General features: G+C 34.6%; 1 protein-coding gene across 1 annotated transcript in view; it reads right to left on the reverse strand.

Moving 5' to 3' along the window:
* LOC127412503 (cAMP and cAMP-inhibited cGMP 3',5'-cyclic phosphodiesterase 10A-like) overlaps nt 1–12,287 on the reverse strand; it is a 127,092-nt gene that overhangs the window by 68,227 nt on the left and 46,578 nt on the right. Inside the window, 1 exon segment of the mRNA XM_051648961.1 lies at nt 5,287–5,418. Coding sequence (XP_051504921.1) covers nt 5,287–5,418 — 132 coding nt within the window.

A 12,287-nucleotide genomic window follows, 5' to 3' on the forward strand; every position in this document is an offset into this window, starting at 1 on the left:
TTTTACAATTAAACATTTTTTTAATGTGCAAAGTATTGAAAATCAAAATGAGTAAAAATAATGAACTTTTACAATTATTTTCACACAATAAAAACATTATAAAAATTTTACTTACATATTTTCTACACCCCAATACACTTCCAACAACAAGTAGTGTATTAAAAAATGAAAATATTTTTTATTATTTTAAGTAGGCTATAACAGTCACTGCTACCAACAACAATCAGTCTTCAGCTGAGTGAAATGACAAAAACAGCTGTCACAACCAGCACCAACATCTTTAAATCTACGAGTGTCCCAACATGCAATCAAAAGTCATCCACACACTCGCAGTCTTCACGTCTACTTGCACACTAGTGGCCAAACAGCAGAAACACGTAAGACAAGTGGGTAAGTAGGCAAGACCAAAACTGCAAGTGGGGGTATTGGGACAGGGCCTTTGTCACAAAGCAGTTATAGTGCGCATGCGAACACGCTCCTATTCGTTCGCGGTCAGAAAAGTATACTCGGAAATGCAACGTGGTCGACCGGTTGCGAGGCAATCAGGAATGCACAAAAACAAAGTATACCCGGGCCTTAAGAAGTGGTCCAAGAGCTATTACCATTGTGTCCTTTCTGTGAACTAGGCATCTAAGGATGCTCCATGAGGACTGTCCCAGTAATGGGTATTTGTATATTGCACTTTGTATAAAAGTATCGGCTGAAAGATAACTTGCTATACATGCATAGCTACTTCACATAAATATGAACTTGGTATTTAACATGTATATTTAATTACATAACAAATGAAAAATGAAAACAATTAATCCACTGCAAGTGTATTACTACTAGTGTTAAGTGCATTAAATACCATAGTAAAGACAAATGGGTCATGTACGACCAACATATGCATTCTAGTGGTAGTGATTATCTCTTATAATAAAAAATAAAAAAGTCAATTACATGTTAAAAAAAGGTCAGTTCACATGGTCATAGACACATTAGTTGAGGAAAACCTGGAGTGAAAAATGAAATTTGGACAATGGAAGACAGAAGGAGTTTCATTAATTCTGCAATTTCATTTGGTTGCACAGAAATCACACACTGCACTGTAAACCCTAATAACTTTTAATTTAACTCTTTGGGTGAACTTTGGGTGAACTAGCTTTTCTACTTCTACGAGACTGAGCCGTTGGATTAGCCATGCCCCCTCTTTCCAAAACCCTACTATAAAGTGATACCAAATGCGCTTTATATATATATATATATATATATACACACACAGTATAAACACTAATTCTACCTTTCATTAAAGGATAATTCACAAAAAAAAAAAAAAAAGAACATTATTCACATTATGTTGTTCAAATCCCGTGAGACTTAATTTCTTCCACTGAAAACAAATGGAGATGTTAGTCATGAATATTAGGGACTGGCAGTTCAAGACTGTATGCAAAAAAATAAAAAATAAAAAGCATTGAAATGCAATGATACAATGAAAGTGAATTTTTATTTTTGGGAGAGCTATCCCTTAAAGAACTTTAAGTAACAAGAAACTAGTTCATTGTTAGAAATGAAAATGCAAGAAAATTCCATGTCTTTATATAGCTTCCTGGAGTACCTTCAGGGACCCTGAAAACCTTTGGCTTGTGGTCAATGGACAAAAGCTACATAAAATAAACAAAAAAACCCTATTGAGCATTGACGTGTACAAAGAATTTGAAAGCTAGCATGCATACTAATTCAAAGCACTGCTTGACATGCATCACAGGCCAAGACAGGATCTGGCACATATGGTTTGTATAGAGAATGATGTTGAAATGCTGCCTGAGAAAAATCCAGCTGCCCGGCCTGCAGAGCCAAGCCGAGGTTAACCAGCACTGCACTCTGCAGCACTCATGCAGAAAACATTCCCAAAATGCGACACTTTCACCCCCCTCCATTCCCCCTCCCGCCCGGCATCATGCCCCAGGAGGTTGGCTCTGACGTCAGTAGTCGAGCAGGGCCGGCCGCCAGCTCTGTGGGCCCTTGATGGATGTGATGGGTCGAGTGGAGCGGCCGCAGCATGAAGCAAGCACTGCATGGAGAAGCCAGTGCTGCTTAAACAGTCCTAATGACCCATAAGGGGCCAGCAGACCAGTAGTGCACTAAACTTTTAGCCTTCTGCCTGTCTGTGCTGCTCAGGTTACATACACACAAACACATGCAAAGAAGTGCTGTGCTCTGTGCATGTGTGTATGAAGTGTTTTCAAGTTTTGCTCGAGTTCTTACATGACTGTAAGACAAACCCATATTCTAAATCAATAGAAAACTTCAATAGAGACAAATAAAAAGGAGTTCTTTAATTTGACAATTTATTTAACAATCCCATATACATTGTAAAAAGTGGTTACCTCCAATTGTTAACTTAAGGAGCTATTTCTACCTGATGTAACCCCCTTTTTGTTGGGTGTAAACTAATGGGAATATACTGTGTATATATATATATATATACATATATATAATATAACATATAGTATATATATATTAGGGCTGGGAAATTTAATATGTTAGTTTTGTGCGATTAATTATTGACTGTTTAACGTAAATTAAATTAATTGGTAACATTTTATAATAAGGTTGGATTTGTTAACATTAGTTAATAACTTAGTTAACATTAGTTAATGCCTTAGTTAACATGAACTAACAATGAACAACACTTATTTACAGCATTTATTAATCTTAGTTAATGTTAATGTATACATACACTAACACATTTCTTAATATTAAAAAGGTGTATAAGTAAACATTACTTAATACTTTAGATAACGTGAAGTAAAAAGGAACAGCATTCTTTTACAGCATTTATTATTCGTTTGTGTTAATTTATAGATATAGTTAATGTGAGCTAACAAGGAACAGCGCCTCTTTACAGTGTTTATTAGTTTTAATTTATATGAAGGCCTATAATAATAATAATAAAAATTATATATACATACACACACACACTGTATATAGTGTGTGTGTGTGTGTATGTGTGTATATACAGTATGGGATATCGAAAGAATTGTCACTCACTTATGTTCCTGTGTGATATTTTACTATAATATAAATTTTTATGGAGTTCTGTTAAACTTTTGTAAAGAAAACCATTTGAACAACAATTAATGTGTTAATAAAGTTTGTTGACTCTTAATTAATGATAAATAATGATAATAAAGTATTTATTATGCATACTTGTGAACCTTACTGTAACGCAGAAAAAATGTAAACATCAATTAATGAGTTAGTAATGTTTGTTGACTCTAACAAATGATAAATAATGATAATAAAGTATTTTTTGTGCAAATCTGTGAACCTTATTGCAAAGTGTAGCATATTTCAACATTACCTAATGTGTTATTGCTGTTTGTAGCCTCTTTACTAACATTATTTAATAATAAAAAATCATTAATTATGGGTAATGACAGACCTTATTGTAAAGTGAAAGCAATGGACTTTTTTCACAGACCTGTTATTATGTGTTTCCACTGTCTTTAACAACATAAATGTAGCAAACTTTTTTAGATTTCCAATTGTACAAATATTTAGTGTAAATTTATAACATTATTATATACATATTATACATAATAAAATATTATCATTGCACGAGACACATAAATACTGTAACAACGTGTTATTTTTAAGTGTTAGTTCACATTAACTAATGCATTGAGTAATGTTAAGAAATGTTTTATTATAGGCGTTCGCATAAATGATCATTAATAAACTTTAAAGAGGCACTGTTCCTTGTTAAGTCATATTAAATATATCTATAAAGTAAAATAAACAAAGATTAATAAATGCTGTAAAAGAGTGTTGTTCATTGGTATTTGACATTAGCTAATGCATTAAGTAATGTATTAGTATATGTATAAATTAACAAACTAAGATTAATAAATGATGTAAATAAGTGTTATATTGTTAAGTGTAAGTTCATGTTAACTAATGTTAACAAATGCAACCTTACTGTAAAGTGTTACCAATTAATTACTTAATTAAAATTAAATTAATGCAGTATCCGTTTTTCCTCACTTCCTGTGGGGAAACATGCTTATATTTAAATAATTAAAATACATTATTTCTTGCAGGTTCTTTGACGCAAAGTATAAAATAAAAATATATTTATGATTATATACATTTTTTGTTTGAAATGTATCATGTACCATGATTCATTCTGATTAATCACAGAAAACTGTGATTAATTAGTTAAAAATGTATAATCGATTCACAGCCCTAATATATATCTTAAGTAAATATATATTAAAATTTAACAACATTGATATAGCAAATGTGTAATAAATACATAATGAACATTGAGTTTTATACATTTCGGCAATGGTTTGGGTATCCAGACAGATATATTGTATGAATGTGTGTGTTTCCTAAATTGGTGTAACCTATATTCTCAGCTAAATTTAGTCAGATTTAATAAAAAACTTGACTAATAAATAAAACCAATTAATTTAGATATTACCACATAACATGTTACTAACCTAACCAAACATTATTTTACCGTGATATAAGCAGATAAGCTGAAAATATTTTTCCTTTGCATTACAGACATTTTCTTAAAATATTTAAATGTGATTTATACAGGCCATATGTATCTTTTATCAATGTATATTATTATTATTATTATTATTAAATTAATCAGTTTTAAACCATGAAACTGTCCACTTTTATAGTATGAAAACTACAGTACGTATGAGATGTATGAAAGAAGATTTTTATATTTGCTATATACAAATCTATTGTTTTCAAAGTAGGCCAATATTAAAAGATTATTAGAACCCTTTCAAATGCATGGGTTCACTAAAAGACAAGTATAAAATAAAAATGAAAAATAAACATTCAAAATCTTCAATATTATTTTTAAAGGAATAGTCCACCCGAAAATGAAAATGCCATTATTTACCCTTACGTCATTCCAAATACATGTACAATACAAATACAATATGAACTGTCTCTCTATGGGGGAAAAAAAAAAAAGCTTCAAGACTCTTTCAACACAAGATTCTCCTTTTGTGTACCCCAGGAAAATTAACAGCATACTATTTTAGAACAACAGGTAAATAATATATAATTGATATTTTTGGGGGGAAACTTTTCCTTTAATGCCAGTCTAAAATAGCATCATCTAAAAATATATCAAACAGTATTAACATGGACTAAGCGTCACTAAAAAGAACCCCAAAACTAAACGCATCTTGTACCAGGCAGTCAACACAGAGCTTCTTTTCCAGAACATTATAACACAGTCCACACGGCCACAAATGCATACTGTACCTGCAGGCTGAACGCTGTTCTTGCGTTTGAGCCACTTGTGTACGGTGTCTGCGCTCACACTCTCCAGCACAAACTCGTCCAGCATTTGCGGGTGGAGGGACAGATAAGCCTTCACTTTCTCATCTGTCAGACCTGTAATACATTCAGCAACATTAGTTTCTTCATCTCACATTCATTCACAAACAAACATCTGCATATCAGGAATATCATCTCTACTTCAACCATTACAACAGGTCTGTCTTTCTCAAGATTCTACAAAAAAGCTTTTACACATTGTTGTCGTCCACTCGTTCTAATTCTAAAGAATACATATTAACACTGGCAAAATTATTTACTGTCCTTCACAGTTAGAGTAATATCGTACACTGATATTTCACTTAACAGGAAGTGAAATTTACCCATCAGTCATTATGCAGTACATACAATTTTGTTTATTTTAGCCAAACGGCATGTAATACCCACGTGGATAAAATAAACAACATTTGTAAATAGTTTAATTCACCTCAGGAAGGGGAAAGTACAGCAGTAGGCAGTTTCCACAACAATTTAAACAGCAATTTGCTGATTCTTTAATAATTATTATGCATGCCGTTTTGATTACCTTATTAACCCTTTAAGCTCTGAAGGTGCTTTTAAAAAATTTCCTGTTTCAGTGGCATACCCAAAATTAAAGGCTTATAACTCGACAAAGGGGTCAAGTGTTTGATATCATTGTAAAGGAAACTTTTCATTTTTTAAATTTTCTTTTATGATATACTGACACATTCTGAGACTCTCAGCCTAAGAAACTGCTGAAAAAAACAAAACAAGTCAAAATCTTTTTTTCCCCCTATTTTTCTGATTTTACATTATATATCTCTGGGTGTAAATAAAGTGGCTCCAAAAAACAGTTTTTGTTTTGTTCCCAATCATGTCAACTGTATCTGAGAAACAGTATTTTGTGTTGATATGACAAAGCAATCAAAAGTTATTGCATTACAAATATAATTTATCATAGTGTCCAAAAACATCTCAATGTGTCCAAAAGCCTCTCCAAACAAATAAAACATGATAATTGTTCATAAAGACTAATTACACATGCTAACACATCGATGACTAAAGGTATTCATAGCATGGAGACATGATTTTAGTAATGAGATTTCACAGAATGAGTGCCATTTGACTCAATGAGTCTGCATTGAGTTTGTGCTATTTACATGGCACCATCTCCTGTTGGCCATATGTAACATTGTGCTTCGTGCTAATGATCTATGCATCCGATTACCTCCTTTAAGTAATGGTATGTGATACTTTATGTTCTGTTTATTTTTGGTGAAGTTATAAGTGAAAACACGGCATATAAGCAACCCCAAAATAATTGTCAAAGACATATACTTAGCTATTACTCGATATATTTTTGTCTGTGAGTAAAACAAACAGGCTGGTTGTATTCTACTCTTTGAGAGCTTTCCAACAACATATGACACATGGCTATTTGAGGAGTCTGATGTTTTTACTGATTGCAATAATATGTACAGTGCACTTTTTAAAATACATTTTTATTAAGTTTTGGTCATAATGCCTGCATTAATTAAAGAGCAGACCTAAGCTTTCAAACGATAGCTATTCTGTGTTAGTCAAGACTGTAGTTATATATTTTGACTGTAGTAAATATTTTGACAATTGTTTTTTTCTCGCAGCGGAAGGCCCATCCAAGCTTAAAGGGTTAATCGAGAGACTACTTGGAATATTTTTAGTTTAAAAATTCAAGTGTCACATTTCAGGACCATTGAAATTATCAAAGGCAAAAATATGTTTAAAAATGACCGCAAACTTGGCGAACCCAAAAAAGAAAAAAAAGAAAGAAAGAAAGAAAAAGGCATGGGTGTCCAGTCACAACACCTAAATACACATTCCCTTAAACATTAATATACATATAAAAAATAATAAAAAAAACTTGAAGTTGACTACATTGTTGACTTTTTTCACACAAGCACATAATATATTAACATATATTAACACTGGAAACCCCTAATCTTTGCAACTCAATGGTTTGGTTTGGTGACGCTGTAGGACATTCCAAATGATCTTTTTTTTTACTGTATGTTTAAAGACATGTTCCAAATTAAATACAAGTTAAGCTCAATTGACAGCATTTTGGGGCATAATGTTTATTACCACAAAGAATAATTTCAAAAATAAAAAGAGAACCAAAAATCACAGTTACAGTAGAGCATTTACAATGGAAGTGAAGGAATACACATTGTTTTAAAAGTACTGCAGCAAGATCTAAACATTTTACGTATTAACATGATTTTAGTCTGATAAAATCAGGAATTTACCTGCGTTACGGTGGTTACCAGATTACAGGGTCTACGGTGTTACGTTACGTCATGACAACGAAGTTGTAAAATTGGACATAACTTTCCACTGAAAAGGTTAGTAAGCGATTTCATCAAAATCAACCCTAAAATCATGCTAACATGTATGATGTTTACGCCTTGTGGCTATACTTTTGAAACAGTGTGTTCTTTTGAATGTTTATGGACTGGCCCCATTTTTAATGGACTTCCATTAAAAATTCTTACAGTAACCAGATCTTTGCTTTTTTAAGTAAATGATGGATGGGACAAAATTATTTTTGTGGTACACATAATGCCATAAATACTCTCAAGTGAGCTTAACTTGTATTAAACCTGGAACATTTTTGGTTTACATTTTGTTAGCTCTTATTTCGGTCTTGGACTGTATTACTGACACCTGTCTGTGCAGATGCATGAAGTTTTTGTTTATTAGGCACTGCCGCTTCACATAGCTGTAGAATTATCACTGCTTGAGGTCCCGGTGTTTGTCATGGTACTGTTTGTTTCATTGCTCCAGCAGGAACTGCTTGTTTGGACATTTCGTTTTTCCATTCGTACTCATTCTGTTTGGACTGATGGGTCACACCAGTGCTAATTCATACCATCACTTTGCTATTGACTTGGGCTCCATTGTTGCATTGTGTCTTTGATATGTATATTGTTTGGTTTGCTTGTTTAGCTTAGATATACAGTACACTACTTGTCAAAGGTTTGGACAAACCTTCTCATTCTTTATTACAGTTTTACACATTTAGGATAATAGTCATATTAAACATTTAATAAACTATGAAAAAGCAAAAATGGCATTATGGGGAATTTGCAGTTATCAAAAGTGTTAATCAAATGTTCCTAATCTCTACGAGTATACACTCTTTGCCTAGATTTCATGAGGTGCATCCTGATTTGATTTTTAAACAGTATTGGTTGCTTTTAATTACAATTTTTATTTAAGTAAAATAAATGCCTACATATGCAAACATTTATTATTGTCTACAAGGTAAGCCATTTTAAGCATTTAAGCATAAGCCTTTTTAGTTCAAAAGGTTTTTAAGATTATGAGAAACAAAAATATAGTCAAGTGTGTCCAAACTTTTGACTGGTAGTTTGCTTTAATGTTTATGTTTTGTAAAGTGCCTTGAGCACTGGAAAAGCACTACAGGAAAATATTACTGTGCACCTTTAAGTCACAAGTTTTAGATTCAATTTTAATGGTCTTCTAATGATGAATAAATATAGTTTGCAAAAATCATTTAGAAGGTTCAGAAATGGCCAGATTGCACAAATGAAAAGCTGGAACTAATTTGAACTAACGCAAAAAGGCCTCATTTACACCTTGCATTAACATGCGTTTCATATCTGGATAGTACCTGGATATTCTTTAGCTGGATTTTATATATACTCCTTGCAGTCAAATGTGTCTCCACTGTGATCAGATAGAGACCCGATCAAAATTACCCACGCAAAATGGAAAATGCTACTTACGTATTACATTAGAGCCTGTGGTAACTGAAAATTCTCTGTCTTTAAGTGAATTTTAAAAGCACTGATGGATAATTAAAATGCTTTCTATCACTATAATAGTCAGGGTTTTTCTTTAGATTAACATTTTTGGGTGGCCGAAAAAGCTAAATGCATCTTGGGTGCATTTACACCTGTCATATAATGTGGTCAAGTGCAATCTGATAGCAATTCGATCATCGAGAAAGCATGTTAATGCAAGGTGTAAATGGGGCCAAAGAGCTTTGGTTCTGTGACAGATGAGAGGCTGGCACTGCAAAACAACTCTGTCCCGCCCCACTGCTGTCCCAATCTCAACTTTCAAGACTGATCCCAGCAGGGTGCTCCAAGGCCCTATCCTGGGTCCACTCCCATAGTGCAACTCTAGGGAACCCTTATGGAGACAGAGGAAGAGGATAGACAAGTTGATTGTGCTTAATAGGCAATAAGGTGTTTGAGAGCTCACCAAGTGCTGCTGTTTATTGTCTTTGTTGTTGGGAGAAACATCCATCTACTGGGTCATTGTTGAAACCAAGCACATTTCTAATGTTTTTAGTGGCATCGTTTGGCTTACAACAAGCTACTGTAACACAAGGCCGGGTGCATTATGTGGTTGAGTAGTTCCCTCGTAGACTGATTTAATTTTTTGTTGTTGTTGTAATATTTTATGTAAGACTGACCAATGCTGAACAAAGCTTTGCTTTCTTCTTTGTTTTGTTCATGTTTTGTAGCGTGTAACCACTATGACGGTGGTGTTAGGGTTGAAAAGCAGGGAGGCGTGTTGCAGGAAGGAGGTGATTCTTACAGTCAACTGAATGGAAATTCTGATTGGATGATTCACATTCGTAACTGTTGTAAAACAGCTGATATACACACGTGTAACCACACTCAACTCAACTGAATTCTGTATTATTGAGGCAAGTTGCGACATTGCAAGACAATCATAAACAACTATATTTTTACTTGCATTACACCCCTTAATAACATGTTCCTCATCTTGACTTGTTTAGATGTCCCATTCCATGTTTTCACATTATTTACACATAAGAGCAAGTGAGTTTGTGCGTGTGTGATAAATAATATATACTGTATATAGTCTTAGTTTCACAAAAACATTTGTCTTAAGATGGTTATTTTTATACAGTATATTCTGCTGTAGAGAGTCAATAGGAAATATTAATAAGAAGAACACGAAGTCCTGCAACAGATGTTATGACCCCCACAGAGCCCAGATCTCAACATCATTAGCTGCGTTTCCACTATCGGGCCAAATGAGGGCATGCCAGGCCCAGATGTGTTCCCACTGTCACATCTGGGGCTTCATCGTGCCTCCTCTGGGCTTTCTCTGGGCCACGACTAATGGCCTTTGGCCCGCCAAATACACTTGGGCCAAACAAGACCAACTGGGGAGTGAGGCGGGGTCAATGTCAAAGGCGGAGTTTAGGTGAACTTCCCAGGTAGTGTATCCAGTGCACAATGCTATGGAATTATTTGTATATTTTTTAAAATGCAGGTACAGTAAAAATCCATTAAGGCCCACAATGGACAAAGCGGTGCCCAAAGAAAGAACTTTCCATGGTTCGAAATCATGGACGGTGTGCTGGGACATCGTCCCGCTATAACTAGAGAGCACTCGGGAAACCATGGCATTTACAATCGGTGAGCTGTCAACGCTAACTTATCTTGCTAGCTTACTAATGTTTCCAAACGATATAAACTCGATATTCGAGATAACTAGATAACATGATACCTCAGCTTGAGCTTCCCTCTTGCTTGTTAAATGGGTGGGATGTGTGACGCTGGCACCAGGGCGGTATGTTAAAGGCAGGTTTTAGGGCAATCCTGCAGGGCTATTGGCCCGATGGTGGGTACGCAGATCGATTGTGGTCTCACGGCTCAGGGTCCGAGGTTTTTGGCCCCGGCTGGCCAGTTGATAGCCGGCTCACACTGGCTCGATAGTGGAGAAAGCAGCTATTGAGTCAGTCTATGATTACATGAAGAGACTAAAGCAATTGAGACAGTCTAAATACAGTATATGGAACTGTGGCAAGTTCTTCAAGATGCTTGAAACAACCGATCTGCCAACAACCTTGTAAAAAAAATTTCACAACTGCCTAAAACACAGTACTGTATACATGTATATACAGTATATTAGGGCTGGGAAATTCAGCACGTTCATTTCTGTGATTAGCTTAATACCATATTTGACTGTTTAACACGTAAAATAAATAAATAAAGCAGTTAATGCAGTATTCTGTTTTTTTTTTTGTCTTTTTTTTTACTTCCTGAAACTAATGTTTTGGCATATAGAAATTTCCAGGAGGTACACAATCTACTCGACACAATCTACTAAACTATTTACTTATTTATCTATTTGTAGCAAGCTGTTGCTCACGATGACGTCACAGTGACGCCAAAAATAGCGCAAACACCTTTATGCATTTAGATATGAGCAATCAAACATAGTGGCCCCGTTTTTTGGGGGGCCACCCTGTAAATACACACCATGTAACATTAAATCACAGTCCTCTTAGGCCAATTTTCAGTCTTACTTGTTCTGTTGTGTTTCTTGCATAACTTTCTATTCAGGAGCTGCTGACATGGCGATCGTGACAACAATGTCTCTGACTGGGCAATAATTACAATTCTGCACAGTGCAGGAAAGTTATCAATTAGTCCTTTCTTTTGAAGAAAATAATTTCATTCAGCTTCATTGCCGTAAAATCCTCTGTCATGCCTGTAGCTGGGACATATCGCACTGTTCGTCGTCAGACACGAGTAGAGAGGCAAATGCAGCCTGAGGAAGGGAAACTTTCCACGTTTAATGTGTAACTCCTTCTCATCAGAGCTATGAAGCTACAGACTCCTGACGGCCAGCCCCCAAGTTGAAAATAATGCATTTGATTGGTCAGATTTCCTGTCACTCTGCTAATACAAATGAATTACAGAACCATTTCATATCTCCTGTGAGGGGGTACGCAGTAACCTAGAGCTATAGCGTGATAATGAGTCATTTTGATAAAAAGGAGAAACCATGCGAATAATTTCCGTTATAAGTTGTTTTTGAAGATGTACTGTACATACATACATACATACATATATATAATATATTTATTACGGTATATAATATATATATGTGTGTGTGTGTGTGTGTGTGTGTAT

Source organism: Myxocyprinus asiaticus, chromosome 21, assembly GCF_019703515.2.
Source record: "Myxocyprinus asiaticus isolate MX2 ecotype Aquarium Trade chromosome 21, UBuf_Myxa_2, whole genome shotgun sequence".
NCBI classification, from domain to species: Eukaryota; Metazoa; Chordata; class Actinopteri; order Cypriniformes; family Catostomidae; genus Myxocyprinus; species Myxocyprinus asiaticus.